General features: G+C 41.4%; 1 protein-coding gene across 1 annotated transcript; it reads left to right on the forward strand.

Annotated features, from left to right (window-relative positions):
* Nucleotides 1-349: 349 nt before the first annotated feature.
* On the forward strand, nt 350-22,853 carry ddost (dolichyl-diphosphooligosaccharide--protein glycosyltransferase subunit (non-catalytic)). The gene is made up of 11 exons (XM_072244972.1): nt 350-576; nt 1,366-1,476; nt 7,288-7,374; nt 8,942-9,045; nt 9,543-9,637; nt 10,516-10,609; nt 11,757-11,905; nt 12,735-12,882; nt 14,601-14,721; nt 20,420-20,526; nt 22,055-22,853. The coding sequence occupies exons 1-11, from the start codon at nt 399-401 to the stop codon at nt 22,202-22,204; spliced, it is 1,344 nt and encodes a 447-aa protein (XP_072101073.1). The 5' UTR covers nt 350-398; the 3' UTR covers nt 22,205-22,853.
* Nucleotides 22,854-22,929: the final 76 nt, after the last annotated feature.

The raw sequence follows: 22,929 nt of genomic DNA on the forward strand, positions 1-22,929 counted from the left end.
CAAATTCTGATAACTAGATTGTTACTATACAAATAAAGAATTTTTTAAAAAGTGTATGGAATTGATTGCAATTAAACCATAATCTTGTATTTCCTCCTCGCTCTGTATAGGAACTTTAGAGAAACCTAGGTTGTTCGGGGATCCTTTTCCTTGCTGCAACGGGTGTTCATGACAAGTTGGCCGCTGCTGATTGGTTAGCTTTGAGAACTTATGATTTTTGGAAACATATCGAAGCAACTGAGGGAACTAAAACAGACAGGAGTTGAAAATAATTGAACTGAAATAAATGTTCTGATCTGTTAGTAGTAACTGTAGGAGACGGGGAGAGCGGCGGTGACTGGGGGAAGTATTTCCGGATCCGGTTGGAGTGGCGGCTGGGCGGCTGGGCGGCTCTGGAGATGGCGGAGGGTCAGAATAGGAGCTGGGTTGGGAAGGTTGGGAGCCGGGCCTCGCTGCCCGTATTTCTGCTACTCGCCTGCCTCCTGTCCCTGGCGAATGGAGCTGGACGGACGCTGGTGCTTCTGGAGAATACCAACATGAAGGAAACGCATTCGATATACTTCAGGAGCCTGGCGGGTGGGTGAGAGGGATACTTTGCTCATAGGGAGACGTGGAATTGCTGGAGTTGGGTGAGTGGGTCGGGAGGTGGCAGAGTGCGAGATGGAATGATCTGTAGGAACAATCAACCCACTAAATCTGCTTCACTTCATGGAATCATTATGGTTATGCCCTTTACTCCTCCTTTATTCACTAAATCATCAGCTAGACAGTCCCGTGTGTTTAAAAAAAACACTCAAAAAAAAGAGGAAAATGTTCTGCAGACTTCTTCGGGTTCCCCCGAGTTACTGAAAGCAGTCCAAGAGGTCATCCGAAAAAGGACGCTTGCTTTTTTAAGGATGCAATCGATTCATTTCCAGCTGTGAGCGACCTCTCTTCCATTTTGAAGGCCCACACCTGGCATATCAGGTAGCAACTTGGGCGATGGTTCCGGAACTCTCATGGAACCCATCGGGTGAGGTTTGGAGAGATTGAGTGGAAATATACTCCAATGTTGCCTGAAATAGTTGAATGAGTGAAGAGAGGTTCAACATGAGCACAAGCGATTCTGCAGAGGCTGAAAACACAAACTGCTGGAGCAAGTCAGGCAGAAGGCTCTCTGCCCACACGTCGATTGTTTATTCCCCTCCATAGATGCTGCCTGACTTGCTGAGTTTCTGCAGCTTTTTGTGTGGGGCTTCAAAACGAACTGTTTTCTGCTACTGTATACAGAGGTTTAGGTTATTAATTCTGTATGTATTGTCCTGTGCTCACCTGTTGCATTTTTCTTCTTCTCTCCCCCCCCCCGCCCCCCCAACCTCTAATTAGATCTTGGGTTCAATTTGACATTCAAGATTTCAGATGATCCTGGTCTGTCTCTAATTAAACATGGAGAGTTTCTGTATGATCACCTCATAATTTTTTCACCGTCTGTGGAAGGTAAGGATGTTTTCTTGTATAAGATTTTTACTTGTAAATTCAGTTTTGATAGGTAGAAGTATCAGTAAGAAAGCACTTGTGGTGTAAATGTTATTCAGTATATGTAGCTTTCTCAGAGCAGCAAGGTCATAAAAGGGAAGCCTGTTTGCTTTATTACTTTATTTTTCTTGATATGATCTGAAACATCGTCTTTTAGCCAGCATTGCATGCTCTGCCCTCCATATACATTCAAATCTCTGCTACTCAGGTCCTGACGCACACCAAGTTCTGTTTGGTTATCATTCCTGTGTTTGCTGACCAGTCTTGGTTGCTGGTTATGCAATGTTTTTCCTCTTCTTTATCTTAGTTTTTATTCTTCCCCACCCCCATCACTCTAGAACATCAAATCCTTACTTCCTCACTTTCTCTGCAGTGTCCTCCAGCCCTACAGTTTACTTCAGACATCTGCCTGTTCAGCTCTGATCACCCTGATCGTCCCTGAATTAAAGGTTCCCGGCACTCCAAGGTCCATTATATTTTTGATAACATCAATTGATATGTGATGGCCAGTGCTATCATGTTTGCTGTTGTGTGCTTGGGGCAGCAGGCTGTGGGTAGCAGACACCAACAGAATCAACAAACTCATTCGTAAGGCCAGTGACGTTGTGGGGATGGAACTGGACTCTCTCACGGTGGTGTCTGAAAAGAGGATGCTGTCTAAGTTGCATGCCATCTTGGACAATGTTTCCCATCCACTACATAATGGACTGGTTGGGCACAGGAGTACATTCAGCCAGAGACTCATTCCACCGAGATGCAACACGGAGCGTCATAGGAAATCATTCCTGCCTGTGGCCACCAAACTTTACAACTCCTTCCTTGGAGGGTCAGACACCCTGAGCCAATAGGCTGGTCCTGGACTTATTGCCTGGCATAATTTACATGTTACTATTTAATTATTTATGGTTTTATTACTATTTATTATTTATGGTGCAACTGTAACGAAAACCATTTTCCCTTGGGATCAATAAACTATGACTATATATACAGTACACTTTGCTTTACTGCTACTAATATGACTTTGAAACATAATCCTTAAAATCCCAACTCTTTTGTCTGAACAAGGGTTCCCCTGCCCTGATAGATACTTCATTGATCCGAAAGGAAATTACTGTGTCACAGTAGCATTACGAGTGCACAGATATTAGAAGAGAAGTAAGAAAGAATAAAAATGGGTCACCCCAAACAGTCTAACAGGAGGGGGTCATCACTTCCTCTGCTATAGGTTGACTCATAGAATCTAATGACTGAGGGTAAGAATGACCTCATGTAGCGCTCTTTGGAGCTGCGCAGTTGTCTTAGATATTTACTAAAATTGCTTCGTTCAGCCAAGGTGGCGTGCAGAGGGTGAGAAACACTATCCAGAATTGCCAGGATTTTCAGTAGGGTCCTTTGTTCTGCCACAGCCTCTAGTGTGTCCACTTTCATTCCTATAATAGAGCCAGTTTATTGAGCCTGTTGGCATCACCCGTGTTGATGCCATTGCCCCAGCACACCACCGCATAGAAGGTTGTACTGGCGACAACTGACTGGGAGAACATGTGAAGGAGAGGCCTGCAAACTCCAAAGGACCTCAGTCTCCTCAGGAAGAAGAAGCAACTCTGGCCCTTTTTGTACACAGTCTCTGTGTTGGTACTCCACTCGAGTCTGTTATCCAAGTGCATTCCAGATACTTCTAGGTCCTCACCACATCCACGTCCTCGCCATCTATAGTAACGGAGTAGTGCAGTCTTAGACTTCCTAGAATCCATCACCATCTCCTTTGTTTTACTGATGTTGAGCTGCAGATGATTCAGCCTGCACTGTTTGACCAAGTCCTCCACCAGAGCCCTGTATTCATCCTCATGTCCTCCCTTTATACACCCAGCTATTGCTGAGTCATCAGAGGATTTCTGCAGATGACATGACTCAGTGTTGCATCTAAAGTCTGAGGTATGCAGGGTAAACAGGAGGGAGCCAATGCAGTCCCCTGTGGGACCCCCGTGCTGTTTATAGCCATATCTGACACACATCTCTGAAGCGCACAAACTGTGGTCTGCCAGTCAGCGAATCCATTGTCCAGGATAAAATGGAAGTGCCAACCTGCATTGAACAGAGCTTTTCCCCCCCAGCAAAGAAGGCCGTGTGGTATTGAGGCATTTGAGAAATCAAACAACATGATCCTCACAGTGCTGCCCTGCTTATCCAAATGGGAGTGGGTTCTGTTCAGCAGGTAGGTGACAGCATCGTCGACTCCAATGTGCTCCTGGTAGACAAACTGCAGGGGATCGAGGGCTAATTTGACCAGGGGTCGGAGGTGAGCCAGGACCACACTCTCTAGGCTCAAGCGGTAGTCATTCAAGACTTTCGGTCGGCCCTTCTTGGGTACTGGACCACACATGATGTTTTCCACGCTGTCAGGACCCTTTCCTGGCTGAGACTCAGATTGAAAATGCACTGGAGACCTCCACACAGCTGCTCAGCACACTCCTTCAGGACCTTGGGGTTCACACCATCCGGTCCCGATGCTTTGCCGTGTCTGAGTTTCTCACCTGCTCAGTAGTGAAGGTGAGTCCATGATCACTGGGGAGGGGGTTAGTGGAAGCTGGGGGCTGGGGGAGGTGAAAATCGGGATGATAGCAGTTGGTATGTGGAGGTGTGGATGGTAAATGCAGGGCAAGGAAGGGATGTAGACAGTGGTAGCCTGTGTTGTTTGTCCACATGTTGAACTGGGGGGGTGGACGTGGGGGGAGGCATTGGTGCTGAGGGAGTATCGGGTGCCTTGGTACCTGGACTGCTGTGCTGAGGGGGTGTGAACAGGAGGGAAATTAACTCATTAGCCCATTCATGGCTGCATTGAGACTCTACAACTGGGCTGGTTGAAGTCAGTGATGTTCTTTATGCCTCTCCACTCTCCACACCTCCCATGAGCTACTCTGCCCAAGCTTGTTCTCCAGCTCTCTCCTCTATTCCTCTTTAGCCACCTTGACCTTCTTCAGCTCTCTCTGCACATGATTCAATCCCTCCCTGTCTCCTGATCTCATTTTGTGGTTGAGAAGAGCCTTTAAATTTATACTTGAGCATCAATTTTTTGTTTTGGTTAAATTTAGCTGGTTTTTGAATGATGGAAGTAGCTTTAGGTTGTTTTATGTTAATATATGCTCCAGTAAGTAATGACTTCATAATGTGTTTAGAATATTATTTCCGTGGACGTTTCATAATTTTGAAAACATGAAACGTGATGATGGGCAGTTGTGATAATGGTTGGAAAAACTTAAGGAAAAAATAAAGCAAAAATTGAAGTAGAAATTATTTACAGTTTGATTTAGGATTCTGTGAAATACTGAAGAAAAATCTAGCGTTGCAGTTGTAAATACATAATTGGAACTTTGATAATGAAGTGACCCTTTATGCACAGCTTAGTTAATTTAAATTTAGTTCATAAGCAAGAGAAAGGCTGCAGATGCTGGAGATCCAAAGCAACACACACAAAATGTGTGTTACAAAATGCTGGAGAAACTCAACAGGCCAGGCAGCTTCTATGGAAATGAATAAATAGTCAGTTTTGGGCTAAGACCCTTCTTGAGGACTGGAAAGGATGGGGGAAGACACCAGAATAAAAAGGTGGAGGGAGGGGAAGGAGGAGAAATAGAATGTGATGGGTGAAGCCAGATGGGGAGGAAAGGTAAAAAGCTGGAGAGGAAGGAGTCAGGTGGGAGAAGGGGGTGGATCATAGGAGGAGGGGACCCAGGGGGAAGTGATAGGCATCTGAGAAGCAGTAAGAGATCAGAGTGGGGAATAGAAGAAGGGGGAGGGGAGTAAATTTTTTTTAGCAGAAGGAGAAATCGATACTCATTCTGTCAGTTTGGATGCTACCCAGACAAAACATAAGGTGTTGCTCCTCGATATGAGGATGGCCTCATCATGGCACAAGTTGAGCCATGGACCAAAATGTCAGAACAGAAATGGGAATTAAAGGTGTTTGGCCACCGGGAAGTTCCACATTTGGCGGATGGAGTGGAGGTGCTCGACAGAGCGGCCGCCCAATTTACGATGGGTTTCACCAATGAGGAGGAGGCCGCATCGGGAGCACAGGAGACAATAGACGAACCCAGCAGATTTGCAGGTGAAGTGTTGCCTCACCTGAAGGACTGTTTGGGGACTTGATTGGAGGAGATGGACAGTTGTAGCACTTCAGCCACTTGCCGGGAGGGAGATTAGTGAGGATGGACGAATGGACGAAGCAATCACAGAGGGAGTGATCCTCGCAGAAAGCAGGGTGGGGTGGGGGAGGTAGGATCCCTTTGGAGATGGAGGAAGTTGCAGAGAATAATTTATTGGGTGCAGAGGCCAATGGGGTGTTGGGTGAAGACAAGAAGAACTCTATTACTATTAGGGCGGCTGGAAGAGTGTGTGAGCATGGATGTGTGGGAAATGGAGGAGATATGTGTGGAGGAAGGGAGGCCCATTCTTTGAAGGAAGACGACATCTCTGATGTTCTGGAGAGGAAAGCTGCATCCTGGGAATTGATGTGGTGGACACAATAGCAAGGGAATAGCATTTTTATAGGTGACAGGATGGGAAGGGGTATCGTCAAAGATTACTGTGCGAACTGGTAGGTTTTAAAAGATGTTGGTTGAAAGCTTGTCTCCAGAGATGGAGATGGACATCAAGAAAGGGGAAGGAGGTGTCAGAAATAGTGGCTATGTTTATTTTTGGTGGCTTTTGTGGGCCAAGTAGGCAGCACTGCTGTTGGGATAGACTAATGTCAGATAGCCTAGGAATTATATTGGACTAGCAAATAGAGTTCTGTACCATGGGTCCAGGTAGGCAGGCAGGTGCATTTGGGTTCCACCATGGAAAATGGAATTTAGCTTCAATGACAAAATAAATCTGCAGATTAAAAAATTGCTAGTTTCAGGGATGGCACCCACAAAAACTACTGGATTGCTGTCCTTGGTCTGCCTTGGGAAACTCAGACCCACCAATGTTATTGACTAGCTGCCTCCTGTTCGGGTTCAATTAAACATGGATAATTTAAAAAAAAGGTGTGTGTGTTGTATGGAAAATAAAATAAATATCCTGTGATTCATTGACCTTAAGCAGAGTGTGAACAAGTCGTTTAATGAGAGATTAGCACAAACCAATGTGACCCTTGTACAGTACTGTGGGTCTTGCAACAGTTTCTGAACAGTAAGACCTTCAGCCAGTTTTCCCTTCGTAAATGAAGGCGTGAAGATCTGTCAAGTGAATTGAAAGCAGCCAATTTAATGTTGACTAAAGATATGATCTGTCTTTGGTTTTCTATGGATTTGTGTAGCATTGAAGGTAAGTTTGATAGCGTAAAATTACTGATCAACCTTTTTTTGTGCAGTTGAACAGATTAAAAACATACGATAAACTTTTCATGTGCTATTGCATTTTCCACCTTGCTGCAAACAGTCAGGAATTACATAAAATATTAGAGGCAAAGGCTTTGAACGGAGAAAGTGCAGGAACAACAGAGGATTTTAAAAGAAGTCACGTTGAAGTAGATTATATAAGACCATTGCCCTTAAGGAATTGTAGCTTTTTGTCTTGTGGTGCACATTGGCTGATAAAAGGATTATGGTATGTACACTGCCGTGTATTGTCAGTGTATAAAATGTTGGATCAAGTGGAACTTCTGAAAGAAAAGACAGTTGAGAGCTGATGCATTGGAACAAGTGGGTGTTAGAGCTGTGTTTTACTTGTTACAGAACAGCTAGAAAGGATAAAAAATTGGGATTAATGGAAATTTGCTTTTGTTTTCAGATTTCGGAGGCAACATTAATGTTGACACTATTGCCACATTCATTGATGGAGGTGGAAATGTACTGGTCGCTGCGAGCTCCGACATTGGTAAGCATAAGGAATAAATACTACATCTGAAATGATCTTGGTCTCTTGAGTAGTTCAACAGTGTAAATTTTAGGCTTGGTTTTTTAAAAAAAAAAGCCTCTATGTACAATAAACATCATTACCTTGGGATGTTTCAAAGTTTTTAACAGTCATTAAAATACCTTTGAGGTTTAGGCACTGTTTTAACATATGAAGCGTGTCAGCCAATTTGTGGCAAAAAGGACCCACAAATGGTTTTAAAAGAAAAATGCTTGCTACTCACTGTTGGTTTTGACAGTGATGCACTTTGTCAGAACCTGTGGTGGTCAGTGAGATCTTTTATATCTGTTTTTTTTTTAATCAACATTTGGATTTAAATCAACATTTTAAATCCAAAGGAAAATATCTCGAACACTCTATCAAGACTGATGGTTTGCATTGAATTTGTGGGAATGTGTGTGCATACAGAAAAGGTTGCAGTATTCCAAAAGATCAATATCTTTCTCAAATTTAAATTTATGAATTTTCAGGGTAAATGAGCTAAACTAAGGTTATAATCTTGCAAAAGGAAAATTCTGCAGATATGTTCATCTGAAATACGTAAATGCTGGAAATATTTAGAAGCTCGGAATGCATTTCTGGAGAGGGAAACAGTTGGTGTTTAATGTCAGTTATCTATCACCGGAGCATTTGACTTTTGAAATAAATATTTTAAGGTATAGAAAAAGGGGAACAGAAAAAGAGATTCTGTTACACAGTGAAGGACAAAAGGGTATAGTAATGGGTCAAGAAAAGAATTGGAAACATGGAGTAAGAGAAACAGCTGAAATCTTTGAACTCAGTTTTGCGATCACAAGGCTGTATTGTATTGTGCCCAACAAAAAAAGCATGGTTCTATAAACTTGTGTTAAGTCTATTGGAACAGTTTAGAAGGTCAATGTCAGATAGGGATCTAGTTAGTGGCACGCAGCTGTAAGCTTGGGATTGCATTTATAGACTAATTGAAAGAATTCTGCAAAATAGTTACTTCAAAAAGGGGAATACCATTTTGAAAAGTGAAAACATACTAATGTGGAAGCACATGTAGGTTACTGTGTGATGTGGATGATGTCTCTGACTAGTGAAAAGGGAGGAGATGAAAAGGAATTTATTTCTTTGCTACAATTTTCATGGTAAGTTGCTCTGGGAAGAACTGGGATTGTTGGTGATTTGAAAAGTGAATCACACTGTCATAGGTCAGAATTAATTCAGATTGCTGAAGGGGAAGGGTGGCTGTGGTGGGAGGAAATGTGTGCTAAGTGATGGCATCTTGCTAATATCACAGAAATGGCAGACAATATGAAGACTGGTGAAGGGAAAGTAAGAACAAGATGAATCCTGTTGGGAAGGAGTGGAGATATGGGAAACATAATGGACATGGTCAAGGATTTATCACGGGAAAGGAAAGGATTACAACTTTTGGTTGCTCATTGAATAATGAAGTTGATGGTGTTGTGGAGATTGACCACAGGTAGAATTTTTAACTGAATATAATTGGAACTTGGGCTGCATCGCTGATAGTGTATTTAATTTATATTTTTGTTTTTAGGGGATCCTTTACGAGAACTGGGTAGTGAATGTGGCATTGAATTTGATGAGGAAAAGACTTCAGTTATTGACCATCATAATTATGATGTTTCTGATCTTGGTCAGGTAAGGACCACTAGGGGAGAAATTTCATGATGAATAGTAGTGTCTCTCCAGCTAACTTGGTGAGATATCTGCTTGATAATAATAGAGCCCATGCTTGTGGTCATAAATCTTGGACATTTTTAGTGCACGTATGCTGAATTTTAGCTGTCAGAATAATGAACGTTACTGCTGAGGAATAGATACACTAGACCTGGGGTTCCTAACCCTTTTATGCCATGGATCAATACCATTAAGCAAGGGGTCCATGTACCCCAGGTTGGGAACCCCTGCACTAGATTGTTATAGAGTTAAAACTTGCGACTTTATTTAACACATATTTAAGATGACTTGCAATATAATTCTTAAAATCTTAATTCTGGATATGTTTAATTAATGTTAACAATGTTCAAAATATTAAATATTGTGAAATAATTCAAGAAATTTACAATGAAGATAATTTCATTAAGAACATTGTGTTCAGGCATATTGAGTTGATTAATGCTTTGTTGTTTCCAAAGCACACCCTGATCATTGCTGACAGTGATCAATTGCTGAAGGCTCCCACCATTGTGGGGAAGCGGCCAACAAACCCCCTTTTATTCCGAGGAGTTGGGTAAGTACTTTATTCCATTTACACCTTCTGTACAGCAAATCTGTAACAGGATCTATAAAACAGTTAGCTGCAAACTTGATCATTAAATACTTACAAATTGTGACTTGCAGCTCCGAATTACTGTACCTTTTAAGAGCTTAGTGATAAACTTGTGTTGATAAATAACTGGTTAACACTGGAATATCTAATTTTCCATTGGGAGAGACTAGTTTTTTTTTTAATTTAATAGTGTCAGAAATGGTGTCCGTGAACAGCTAATGTTTTCCCTCATCAATTTCAGTATCACACTCACTACCCAGTTCTTCTAAAGGATCTCTCACACATGAATGTTCAAAATTGAATACTTTAGCAGGGATTCTTGACAAGAACTTTAGAAAACATTTTAAGGGATTCACATTTGTGTCAGACTTGAGGAAAGATGCCCAGAGGCACGAAGGAGAGATGGATCTTGAAACTTCTGAAGGTGATTGGAGGGTTTAGGGAAATTAAGTCTTAAGAAACAGCGTGTATGGAGAGATGAGATGACTGAGAGGTCTTTTAGTAATGGAGTGTGTTGGGAATATATGGTATCTCACAAGTAGCAGAAAACACATGAAGCATGTGTATAATGTGTTGGAAGTAGAGGGGGTATAGTACGTGAACCAAGGATGTAACAAGCAACAGCAACAACTGGGGAGGGGAAAATTCCTCACTTGCAGTTCAGGTGGCTAATATTTGCAAATAAATGAACATCATATGTTTTGATATATTACAGTAACTTTTCTCTAGAAAACCAATCAAAGTATTTGTATTTAAAACCTATAATAGGAGTAAATTATTCAATTATCCTTGTGGCTATATCTAGGCCCTTAACCATTTTATTCTTTTTTACTTTCCAGTATGGTTGCTGATCCTGATAATCCTTTGGTCTTGGATATTCTGACTGGATCTTCTAGTTCTTATTCCTTCTTTCCAGACAAGCCAGTCACGCAGGTAACTCTTGTGTGTAATCTTCAAGTTGTTAAATAATCTCTTTCCTTGAAGCCCTAAAGTGCTTAAAGACAGTTCTATAAGTATCCTGATTCCCTATTCAAGGTACCAATTTTTACATGAGAATAAAATTAAAGTGCATGAGTATGTTATTTGATCAATAAATCACTACCAGGCTTAATTCTAGCATCTTTGGGCCATTTATAAAGGGTCAAGATTAGGGAAGGTAGTTGAATTGTTTCTCTGCTTAAGGCCAAAGTTGAATTGTTTTGCTGCTTGTTTGAGGAAGGCTAACTCGACATACGAGACAGACTGAATGGGATTTAGGTCAAGAGAACTGCAACTTTCCTGCGTTTGGAGGATTTAGAGGAATGAACTCTAGGGAGATTGTAATTCTGAAAGCATTGAATCCACTGTAAAGTGCAGTAGTATCTGCACTTTGCTTTGTGTTTCAACCTTGGGTTAATTTCACTGCTCAATAATAAGCATAGTGAGTGAAAGTGATGCAAATGTTTTCTGAAACAAATTGTGAGGCACCTTGAAAGTGTAAAGGTGGAGGGGATATTTCCTCCCTATGGCACTCTAGAGCCAACGGTCTCAAAAACATCGCTCATTTAAGACTGAGCCCATTTTTTCCCCCCTCACTTGAGGTTTGTCAGTATTTGGAACTCCTGAAAGGACAGAGGAAGACAATTCTTTGGATCTTTTTAAGGCAGAGGTGCATAGGTTCCTAATAAGCACAGGATTGAAAGGTTATCCCAGGTAGATTGGAATACAGAGTTGAGATTACAGTGAAATTAGCCATGATTTGAAAGGCAGGGCAAACTCTAATGGCCAATGGCTTACTCTTGCTCCTACTTTTGTTTTTGTAATATATTTGTAGTCTAGATGATGGGAACTAGTGAGATATGTATTAAGTGCTCTGGGTATTCTATCCTAATGCACTATAAAGCAAACTAGGAAGTTTGTGCACGGTCCAGTTAATCTCCTACTGAGTAAAAAAAAAATTAATGTTTTGGAGTTTATATTTTGAGCAATATTGCAACACCTGTTGTATAAATAAAATGCAAATTATATTTGCATGCATTTGTATATAAAATAGGGAATGGCTTAGTTATGGTAAGCATCTGGATTTTCCACCTTTTGCTAGTATCCTCATGCTGTGGGGAAGAACACCCTGCTGATTGCTGGACTCCAAGCACGGAACAATGCTAGAGCTGTCTTCAGTGGTTCTATCGATTTCTTCAGTGATGCCTTCTTTGAATCTGCTGTGCAGAAAGCAGTCCCGGGTGCTGAACGGTAAGATCAGATATCAAAGATCATGCAAAGTTTTTGTTTGCTTCTCTGACTACAGTTTATTAATTGTTTCTAGTTTGCAAAAAGGAAATGGCAAAGGCGTGTTTCTTTTATGTCCATCAGCTGTGCTGCTTGAACCATTGCAGTTCTGCAACTAACAAAATGCTTACAGTGGCATTTTGTCTAAATTCTAACCATTGGCGATGAAGTCTAATTCTTAACGGATGCTTGGAGATTACATTACTTTCAGGATTTTAATGTTCCTGTTTTGATGATAGAGTTCGATGGGAAGAGCAGTGCAGTTGAAAGCTTGCAGTATTCAGACCTAAAAAAATAGAATGTGCTGCAGTCACATCACACAAATGATCACTGAGTTCATGGCAAGGGCAGTAATCTGTGTCGTGTCCTGGTGATTTGATTCTGAGTTTAATTTGTTCTCTCAGTTGCCCTAACTAGGTGGGTGCTGTTTATTTCAATGAATTCTGACTGAAGCTTCATACGGTAAAACTGATGATTTTGGCAACCTTGGTATACTGGACAGGCAGATTTCATGGATTTTTACATATTTCTTGTGTTAGTGCCCCAAACTTCATTTATTTACATACATGTTAGAGTAATATAATACCTTTTTCAGTGAACAAAATGAGTTTAAAGAGAGCTTAGAAGTGGAACCTGTTAAGTTCAAAGGGAGCACGGAAAACGGGACTCCAGTGAGTTTATAAAGACTGTGGGAAGTCGGGGCTTAAGTGAGTTTAAAGGGAGTGCAGGAAACGTTGGTGTGACATGAGTGGAGAGTTGTACAACACTTTTTGCTTGAATTCTTTGAATTCAGATTTCCAAAAACTGGGAATTTTGAACTGGCAATGGCACTGTCCCGCTGGGTATTCAAAGAGGAAGGAGTTCTCCGTGTTGGAAAGGTGTCTCACCACCCTGTTGGGGAAACCAATCCACCAAATGCCTATACCATAACTGATCTGGTGGTAAGTATTGATGAAAATTTATTAATTATTTAAACATTTTTTTTCAATGGCTAACTTAGAAACTATATTGAATTAATTGCGTGATATGAATTTGCAGATACAAGTGTGGCACACAGAGGGTTCAACATTGCAAGAATTACACAAGCAAATTCTAATTTTCTTGACTGAATTGGCAAAGGCAATATCACACTTTGCCAGCAAGTTTCCACTCTGCCACTGCGCTGAGTTTATCTTTCTCAGCAGAGTGGCAGTACAATTGAACTCAGTGGCCTTATGCAGAACAACACAGTGCTTAAAGAATGGGAATTTCAAATGTTAAGAAAGAATTGGGAGAAGTTGAAGAATAAGGTTACAGGAGGTTTGTTTGTACAGAGAGTTGCATTCTAATGAGGTTTAGTAGATAAGTAATGCACCATTACTTGGGAGTTTGCAAATTGAGTGAAGTGGAACTTCAAAAGAGATCATGGAGGGATTTGTGGGCGTTAGGATTTGCTGAGTTATGCAGCTGTTATTGTAATTTTCTTGCTGTGGACTTTATTGTGGGGAGGCTTGACGTTTAAGTTATAGACTTAAGTGCAAAGAGGAAATTTTTAAATGATGTAACTGACACCACTTATCCATCCTCTTCAAGAGAGGGGATAAAAAGTTAAAATTAGGATTGGGTGATGTCTTCCCTTTTACTTGGTGAATGTGTTTCAGCAATATCCTTGATGCTGGGACATCACTGATGGAATTCATACTTACATTTGTGTCAGTGTTCACTTGACTCATTTTCCTTTTTAAGTTGTGGCAGCTAGAACATAAAACAAGCTTTCCCTGTACCAGTGATGATGTCAATTAACTACTCGAGCATAAAATGAGCTTGTATTGGAAGTGCTTTCATGCATGTTTACTTGGGATGGGAGCTAGTTTAAACAGTTGAAGTATTTTAAACAATTTATAAATCTTTCATAATTTCAATTATGGATCTAGTGTGGGGAAATGGTTTCATTACAGAGTGGTTTTAAAAAAAGGTTGGCATGGATGTGAGCCAAAAGGTGATTTTCTGTGGTGTAAAATTCAATGCTCTTTGACTTTGTATTGTTTCCCTTAAGATGATCTGTTAACACCTATCAATTCCTGCAGTATTTTTGGCTACTTGCAGTTTGTATGGGGTCTGTTTAATTTGCTTGCAAATTGATTTAATATATTAAAGTTTGCAAACCCAGATTATGCTTTCACTTCCTGAAGGTGAGCCACTCCCACCACTCGAAGATATCATGATATTCCTTGGTTTTCTTTTGAACTGTTACTTTTAGCCCATTTCTCACTGCCTTCACAGATCAAAGGATTAGTTTCATACTTAGTGACATAATCATATCCTTGGCTCATACTCTGAAACTAGAACAGATTTAGTTACAGCACTGTTGTCGTTAGGGAGTTTGGGTAAACTCTACTGTCATTTGTTTAGAATAAAGCTTTACATTTTTAAGTGAGTGAAAATGGTGTGAGACAAGACCTAAATACTTCATAAAGAAATAGTACTAAGTGATGGAACATTAAAATAAATTATTAGATGCTGATTGAGTTCCTATTTAGGTCCCTGATTCTTTTATTAATTAAATATTCAATACCTGTTGTTTATTTTTTTTTTGGAGGTCACATTCTGTTATCATTGTGGACTCAGCAGTAATGGTCCAAGAAATTTGTGATGATGGTAATGTTTTCTTTTGGTACAGGAATATAGCATTGTTATTGAAAAACTCTCCAATGGGGAGTGGATCCCATTTGATGGGGATGACATTCAACTGGAGTTTGTTCGCATTGATCCCTTTGTTAGAACCTACCTAAAGAAAAATGGTAAGTAGAATGACCTAATGTCAGGCAAAGTAACATGTTTTCATGCATTTGAATTAAGAATATGATGGGTTATTGGCTGAAATCTGCCAGTTTTTTTTCTGTGAGCATTTAATATCTAATTTAAATTGTTCCACCAGGATTTGCTGCTGCTCTGGTGGGCCTGGGTGAATCATTCAAGAAATTTGGGAGGGGGAGGTTTGTAACCTGAGAATACAAGATGCTGAATGAGTTTCTACGTTCATAGATTATACTCCCTCGACAAAAATCCTTAAGTATGACAGTTTGGTTAAATTTTACTTGGATTGTTGCATGAGTAGTTAGGAACCTGGAGTATATTTACATTTCTCTAACAACACCCTCTCTGCACCAAGGAAAACTCATTCCAAGTTAAATGTACTTTTGGAATTCCATCTGGGATTGGGAAATGGCTGTCATGATTTATCTTGAAGATAATGGTCACGATAGTTAACACTACCAGTAATCCAGAGACTTGCAAAGCAGTTTGGAAATTCTATAATTAGTGGTGTTTGCTTATGGAGATACAGAGTGGAATAGGCCCTTCTGGCTCTTTGACCCATGTTGCCGAGCAATTCCCTGATTTAATCCCTGCCTAATCATGGGACACTTTACATTGACCAACTAACCTAACAACAGGTACACCTTTGGACTGTGGGAGGAAACTGGAGCACCTGGAGGAAACCCATGCAATCACGGGGAGAATGTACAAACTCCTTACAGGCAGCAGTGGGAATTGAACCTGGGTCACCAGTACTACTGTAAAGCATTATGCTAACGACTATGATATTGTGCTGTGATATTCAAAAAATATCAAAGACAGTTTTAATGAGAAGTTAGTTACTTTTGCACTCTGAGGATATATTACTGCAGGAAAATAGAGCTTTCTATTTCGGACTTCAGACACATCAACATAAAGCTCTTGATCTTCTGAACAGCTGTCTCTTTTTATGTAAAAAGGTTCCTGTTGTCCATCTCTGGTGAAGAGTTGTAATTTTAAGTTGCCTCTTTTCTAAAAGATGGGACAATGCATGAAGAGTTTCCTTAAAGCAAAAGGAAATAGGGAAAGTGTGTTGGATGGCAAGTAAGACTGAAATGCAGAGTGCTAAGACCTTCACTCCCAACTATCCTGCTGGTGAATGTGCAGTGTCTGGAAAACAAAATGGAAGACCTCTGAGCAAGATTGCAGTACTGGAGGGACAGCAGCAACTGCTGTGTTCTTTGCTTCATGGAAACCTGGCTCACCCCTACCTAGGACACAGACTGCAGCCTGAGGATTTCACCATCCACCGCAAAGACAGGACAGTGGAGTCTTCAAAGATAAAGGGAGCAGCTTCATGATTAACCAATCATGGCGCACAGATGAGGCGGTTCTGTCTCAGTCCTGCTCACCTGACCTGAAACATCAGGTGGTCAAGTATCGTCCATTTTATCTGCCGTGGGAGTTTTCCACCGTCATTCTGGTCGTGTTGTGCATTATACTCCTGGCCAACGTCAGGCAGGCACCGGATCTGCTGAGCACCATGATCATCAGTCAAAAAATAGCGCACCCTGATGCCTTCCTGATCATTGTAGGTGATTTATAACCACAGCAGCTCGAAGTCTCTGACCAACTACCACCAATATGTCACCTGTGGAACCAGAAGAGCCAACGCACTTGACCACTGTTACACTATCATCAAGAGCACTTATGGTGTCATGCCACGTGTGCACTTTGGCACGTCCAATCACTTGGCTGTTCTTCTACTCTCGGTGTACGGGCAGAGACTGAGGACTACAGCACCGGTGGTAAGGACCATGAAGGTATGGTCAGGGGAGGTGAGGCAGAAGAGTGCTTATAGGACTGTTTTGAATGGGTGGAGTGGATAATATTCAGGGATTCCTCTTTGAATCCGAGTGAATATGCCACAGTTGTCACTGATGTAATCAAGATATGTGTACTGCACATAGCCAAAGCAAAAGCCGTGGATGAATCAGGAAATTTGCAGACTGTTGAGTTCCAGATCTGTGGCATTCAAGAACGGTGATACAGAACTATACAAGAAATCCAGGTAGAACCTACGGAAGGCTATTTTAAGAGCAAAAATCAATTCCAGTTGAAGTTGGAGATGGAATCAGATGAACATCAGCTCTGACAGGGTTTTCAAGCCATTACTTCCTACAAGGCGAAACCTAACATTGTGAGTGGCTGTGATGCTTCACTCCCAGAGGAGCTCAACACCTTTTATGCACACTTTGAAAGAGAATAAAACTGCTCCTGAGTGACCCTGTGATCTCTGTCTCAGAGGCTGATGTTAGAACATCTTTGAAGAGGGTGAACTCTTGCAAGCGTCAGTCCCCAATAGTGTACTTGGTCAGGCACTGAAAACTTGTGCTAACCAACTGGCGGGTGTGTTCAAGGACACCTTCAATTTCTCAATTGGTAGTTCCCACCTGTGTCAAAAGGCCAAAGATCATATATCAGTGCTCAAGAAGAGCAGGGTAAGCTGCCTCAACAACTGTCGCCCAGTTGCATTCACATCTGCTGTAATGGAAGTGCTTTGAAAGGTTAATCATGGCCAGGATCAACTCCTGCCTAAGCAAGGACCTGGACCTGCTGCAATTTGCCTATGGCCACAATAGGTCTAAAGTGGATGCTATTTCACTGGTTCTTCACTAGGCCTTGGACCACCTGGACAATAGCAATACCTATGTCAGGCTGCTGCAAATTGATAACAGTTCAATGATCAACACAGTCGTACCATCAGTACTAATCGACCAGCTCCAAAATGTGGGCCTCTGTACCTCCCTCTGCAACTAGATACTTGACTTCCTCACCAGGAGACCACAGTCAGTGTGAATTGGAAATAACAACTCCTCGCTGACAATCAACCCTGGTCACCTCAAGGATGCACAATTAGCCCAGTGCTCTTCTCACTCTACACCCATGACCATGTTCAAACACTCAGAGAGAGAGAGAGAGAGAGAGAAAAAAAAAAGTCAACAACACAACTGATGGTTGAGGGGTAATAACTGTTCCTGAACCTAGTGGTATGAGTCCTGATGCTCCTATACCACCTTCCTGATGCCAGCAGCACGAAGAGAGCATGTCCTTGGTAGAGGGGGTCCCTATTGATGGATGCTGCTTTCCTGCAACTGTGTTTCATGTAGATGTGCTCAATGGTGGGGAGGGCTTTATCTGTGATGGACTGAGCCTTATCCAATAATTTTCAGAGGGTTTTCCATTCAAGGGCATGTTTCTATACCAGGCTGTGATGCAACCAGTCAATATACTCTCCACCACACATCTATAGAAGTTTGTCAAAGTTTTAGATGTCATGCTGAATCTTCACAAACTCCTAAGGAAGTAGAGGCACTGCCGTGCTTTCTTCATAATTGCAGTTACATGCTGGGCCCAGGACAGGTCCTCTGAAATAATAACACCAAGGAATTTAAAGTTGCTGATGCTGTCCACTTCTGATCCTCTGATGACAGCTGTTTTGTGGACCTCTGCTTTCCTTCTCCTGCAGTCAATAATCAGCTCCTTGGTCTTGCTGACATTGAGTAAGAAAGAGGTGGTTGTTATGGCGCTGATCAGCTGGATTTTTTAATCATCCTATATGCTGATTCTTCACCACCCTACAACAGTGGTATCATCACTGCTGGCCTTGACTATCGCATTGGAGCTGTGCCTAGACACTCAGTCAGAAGTGTAAAGCAAGTAGAGCAGTGGGCTAAGCACACAGCCTTGTGGTGCTGATGGAGATAGCAGAGGAGATGTTGTTGCTGATCTGAAGTGATGGGGGTCTGCAAGTGAGGAAATTGATCCAATTGCACAAGGAGGTATTGAGGCCAAGGTCTTGAAGCTTGTTGATTAGTTTTGAGGGGATGTTGGTATTGAATGCTGAGCTGTAATTGAGAAAGGTCCTCTTGATGTATACATCTTTGCTGTCTATATGTTCTAGGGTTAAGTGAAGAGCCGATGAGATGTTGCCTGCTGTGGACTGTTGCTCTGGTAGGCAAATTGGAGCAGCAGATCCAAGTCACTTCTCAGGCAGGAGTTGATATGTTTCATCAGCAACCTCTCAAAACACTTCATCACTGTGAATGTTAGTGCTACTGGATGATAGTCATTGAGGCGGGTAACTATGTTCTTGGGCACTGCTATAATTGAAGCTTGCTTTAAGCAGGTAGGTGCGAAAGCAAGAAGTTAAAGATCTCAATGAACATTCCATCCAACTGACCAGCATGGGTTTTTGCCAGGTACCCCATCTGGGCTGGATGGTTTCCCCTCCTGAAGGCTGCTCACGCGTTGGCCTCAGGAACTGAAATCACAGGATCATCAAGGACTGAGTGAGTTTGCGATGGTTCCTCCATGTTTTATGGATCATAGAGATCATAGAAGGCATTGAGCTCATCTGAATGCAAAGCTCTGTTGTCGCCCATGTTGCTTGATTTAACCTTATAAGACGTGATAATATTTGAGCCCTGCCACAACGGTCAAGAATCCTTTGTTGAGTCAGGTTTAGTTGCCACTTCACCTGTGAGAAGGTTTTCGGGTGATCATACCTAGATCAGTTGTAACTTTCTTGGTCAGCAGATTTGAATGCCTCTGATCTGGCTCTCAGCAGATTTTGGATCTCATGGTTCATCCGAGGCTTCTGGTTGGGGAAGATTCTGAATGATTTTGTGGGGACACACTTGTCTGCAACTGTTTTAATAAAGTCCGAGACAGCCATGGTGTATTCATTCAGATCTACAGATGAGCCTTTGAACGTGGCTTAGCCACCGACTCGAAACAATCCATAGATGTTCCTCTTCCTCCTGCGACCACCTCTTTATTGTCCTAACCTCTGGAACTTTGCTCCTTAGCCTCTGCCTGTATGCAGGTAGAAGGACAGCCAGGTGATTAGATTTACGAAATGTTGTCTGGGCATGGAACGGTAGGCATTCCTTATTTTAGTATGACAGTGGTTTAGTGTGTGCAACCTTTGGTGCTACAGGTTTGGTCTGCTGGTTAGAAGCCTGGTTGAAGTCTATGATTTGAAGTTTGTCAGGATGGCCTCTCTCTTGTTTGGAGACTGCGCCATGAAGTATCTGAAGTGCTTGATTATAGTGGAGCGCTGGTGGTATGTAAACTGTGGTCAGCAAAGTCTCGAGCAAATTGTCTACAGATGTACCGTGGAGAGCATGCTAACTGGAGGGGCTGCTGCACAGGGTTGGAGAAAGCTGTGCCATGGACACTAGCCTCCTCAGCATTGAGGCCTCCTTCAAAAGGCAGTACTTCAGAAAAGCAGCATCCATCATTAACAACTTCCATCACCCAGGGCATGTCTTCATCTTGTTTCTACCATCAATGAGGAGGTACAGTCGCATGAAGACCCACTCAACGTTTTAGGAACAGCTTCTTCTTCTCCTCCATTCAGATTTCTGAATGGACAATGAATCCATGTACACTACCTCACTTTTTGCTCTTTTATTTGCAGTAATTTAATAAGTTATTTTTGTAATTTATTATGTGTTGCACTGCTGCTGCAAAACAAACTTCACGACTTATACCGGTGATATTAAATCTAATTTTGAGGTAATGGTTTGCTGCCTGTCTGAGCCAGTCATGTACTTTATACCTTTGATATTCTTGCCACACATTCAGTTTGAGAATTGCACAGTAATTAATTCAGAGCTTATTGACTTATTTTTGCAGGTGGTAAATATAGTGTGCAGTTCAAACTGCCTGATGTCTATGGTGTGTTCCAGTTTAAAGTGGATTACAACAGGCTTGGATACACCCATCTTTATTCTTCCACTCAGGTCTGTATCACATTAGGAACTTGTGCAAAAATATTACATTAAATTTCACTGTGGCAAAAGACTTTCAAGAATCAAAATTCATTTCTGGTATTGTTAGGACACTCCATTCAGCCTTTTCCTGTTTATCTTGAAGCTCATCTGCCATAAATTTGCCCCCAAACCCCTTCTGGTCTTGCACTCTTATCTTCTACTGCAGTCCTACAGCCATCTTAGATATCTAAGCCTCCTTAATTCAGGTTGCGAAAGGAATTGGTCTCTTCCTGGGCACTAACTTCTGATATCTTCCCCAAAATAGACATGCTGTCAACCTTTCTTCCTTTAAGAAATCCTTGTAACGAAGCTTCTCGCCATTTGTGGTAATATCACCTCAGGTAATTTGGTTTCACTTTTTGATATCACTCCATTGAGGCACCTCAGGATAGTTCCCTTCATCCTGTTGTCACGTGTATTTTTGTTGTGATGTGTGCTAGGGCAGCAGTCTTTACTGATCACACCACCAAGAAATGCCCAGAGCAGATGTTGATGTAGATGTTTCTGTTCCTGGTCAAAGGCTGAATACAGTTTGTTCTGATTAGTATTTATTTTCTGTGATTGAACAACATCTTTGCTGTAGAGAAAGATGCACTCTTCTGGACTTTTTGGTTATTCCTCTACCTTCATTTCTGTGCTTTTGTCTGTAGTCTCTCCCACCAATCATATGCAGTGAAAGGTGTGGTGTGTAAATAGTTCAGGTACGTATGGTGGAATGAAGGTAGAGGAGTAACCAAAATGAATCCAAGAGGGGTGTATCTTTTCTCTACACCAAAGAAGTGGTCCAACCACAAAATAAATAGGACACACGTGAGTTCAGCCTTTGACCAGAAACAGAAACATCCGTTCTGGCCATTTCTTGGTGGTGTGATTAGTAAAGACTGCTGCCCTAGCACACGTGACAACAAAAACAAACGTGACAGCAGGCTGAAGGGAACTATCCTGAGGCGCTTTAATGGAGTGATAGCAAAAAGTGATACTAAATTACCTGAGATTAATACCTCAAATGGGGAGATTCATCTTTGCATGCATTTCTTACCTTTTCATTGTGTGAATGGCAAGAAAAGTAAAAGTTAGTCAATTTCCTCTCAGGGATATATTTTTGCATTTATTTTAAAAAGCTGAAACATGCAACTCATTCAACCAGTTGCAATTGTTGTCGTGTTAGAAGAGTGTAAGTACTTAGCTTTTCATTCTTTTCTTTACTTCACAGATTACTTCCTACTTAATCTGATCACAAAACTGGTTTTTGAGGATCTCTTTGAAAGATATCCAAATGTTGCCCTACTCGATTGAAACTTGGCCAAGTGACAATAAATAAAATTCTTTGTAGGGAAGGTTCATATTGATTTGAGATTACCGATACTAAAATAGAATTAAAAAAATCTAGTTGAGTTGGCTCATTTTCACCCCCACAAACCCTGCCTCTGTAAAGTTGCTAACACAATAGTAGCTGTGTTACTGTGAATCTCACCAAATCTGTTTCTTTTTGTTCAAGGTATCTGTTCGTCCTCTTCAGCACACACAGTACGAACGTTTCATTCCCTCTGCCTATCCATACTACGCCAGCACCTTCTCCATGATGGTTGGCCTCTTCTTGTTCTCGGTGGTCTTCTTGCACATGAGAGAGAAAGAGAAGGCGGAGTGAGGGATTGGAGAGCGTTCTCTATTCTGGGTATCTCCAGTGCTGAGAGCTTTAAGTTGGTTTAAATTGGTGAGGGATGATTGCAAATTCTAGCCTTTCTGGAGCTTATGCCACCTCAGGAGCAACTAAACTACAAATCCCATTTATTGTGATCCCTCCGTTGATCAGAGGTTACCATGTGCTGCAGATTGCAGAAAGTGGGTGTATCAATTTGAGTGTTGATTTCTTTTGCACTGTAGAATAAATAACTTGGTTTTTGAAAAAAAAACTGCCAGAAGTGTCGGTGTCATTTTCCATTAAGAGACTAAAACCCTTGGTTAAAAATAATGGAGGAAATTGAAGAACTTCTGTTTCTTCAGCAGTTGCATTCAAAGTTCCAGAAACACAAGAACAACAAAAACTGCGAAGTTTTCTGACAGGCGAACTCCAGTTCAATTGGAAGATCTGAGTTAATATAACCACTTGCGGTCTCTTTGGCGGGATCATATCATTTAGCAAAAGAGATTAAAATAAGTGAGCGAAATTTTATTTTCAGATCAAATTATGTTTTTTAAGAAAAATTCTCCCCAGCACTTAATTCTTGCACCTACATTGATGTAACTTCTCGATTTATGTTTCTTATCATTGGAAATAAAGTGAAACATTCCATTGATTAATGTTTTTGATTCTTTTAACATTAAAGCTATAGTTAGGTTCATGTGTAAATCTAGTTTTACACTCTGGTTAGG

Source organism: Mobula birostris, chromosome 27 (genome assembly GCF_030028105.1).
Source record: "Mobula birostris isolate sMobBir1 chromosome 27, sMobBir1.hap1, whole genome shotgun sequence".
NCBI classification, from domain to species: Eukaryota; Metazoa; Chordata; class Chondrichthyes; order Myliobatiformes; family Myliobatidae; genus Mobula; species Mobula birostris.

Excerpts from the sequence above, each read along its gene's own strand:
- ddost (XM_072244972.1), top strand. The coding sequence starts at position 399 with ATGGCGGAGGGTCAGAATAGGAGCTGGGTTGGGAAGGTTGGGAGCCGG. Across the intron at positions 7,375-8,941 it reads CGCTGCGAGCTCCGACATTG|GGGATCCTTTACGAGAACTG; the intron begins GTAAGCATAAGG and ends TTTTGTTTTTAG. Across the intron at positions 11,906-12,734 it reads GCAGTCCCGGGTGCTGAACG|ATTTCCAAAAACTGGGAATT; the intron begins GTAAGATCAGAT and ends CTTTGAATTCAG.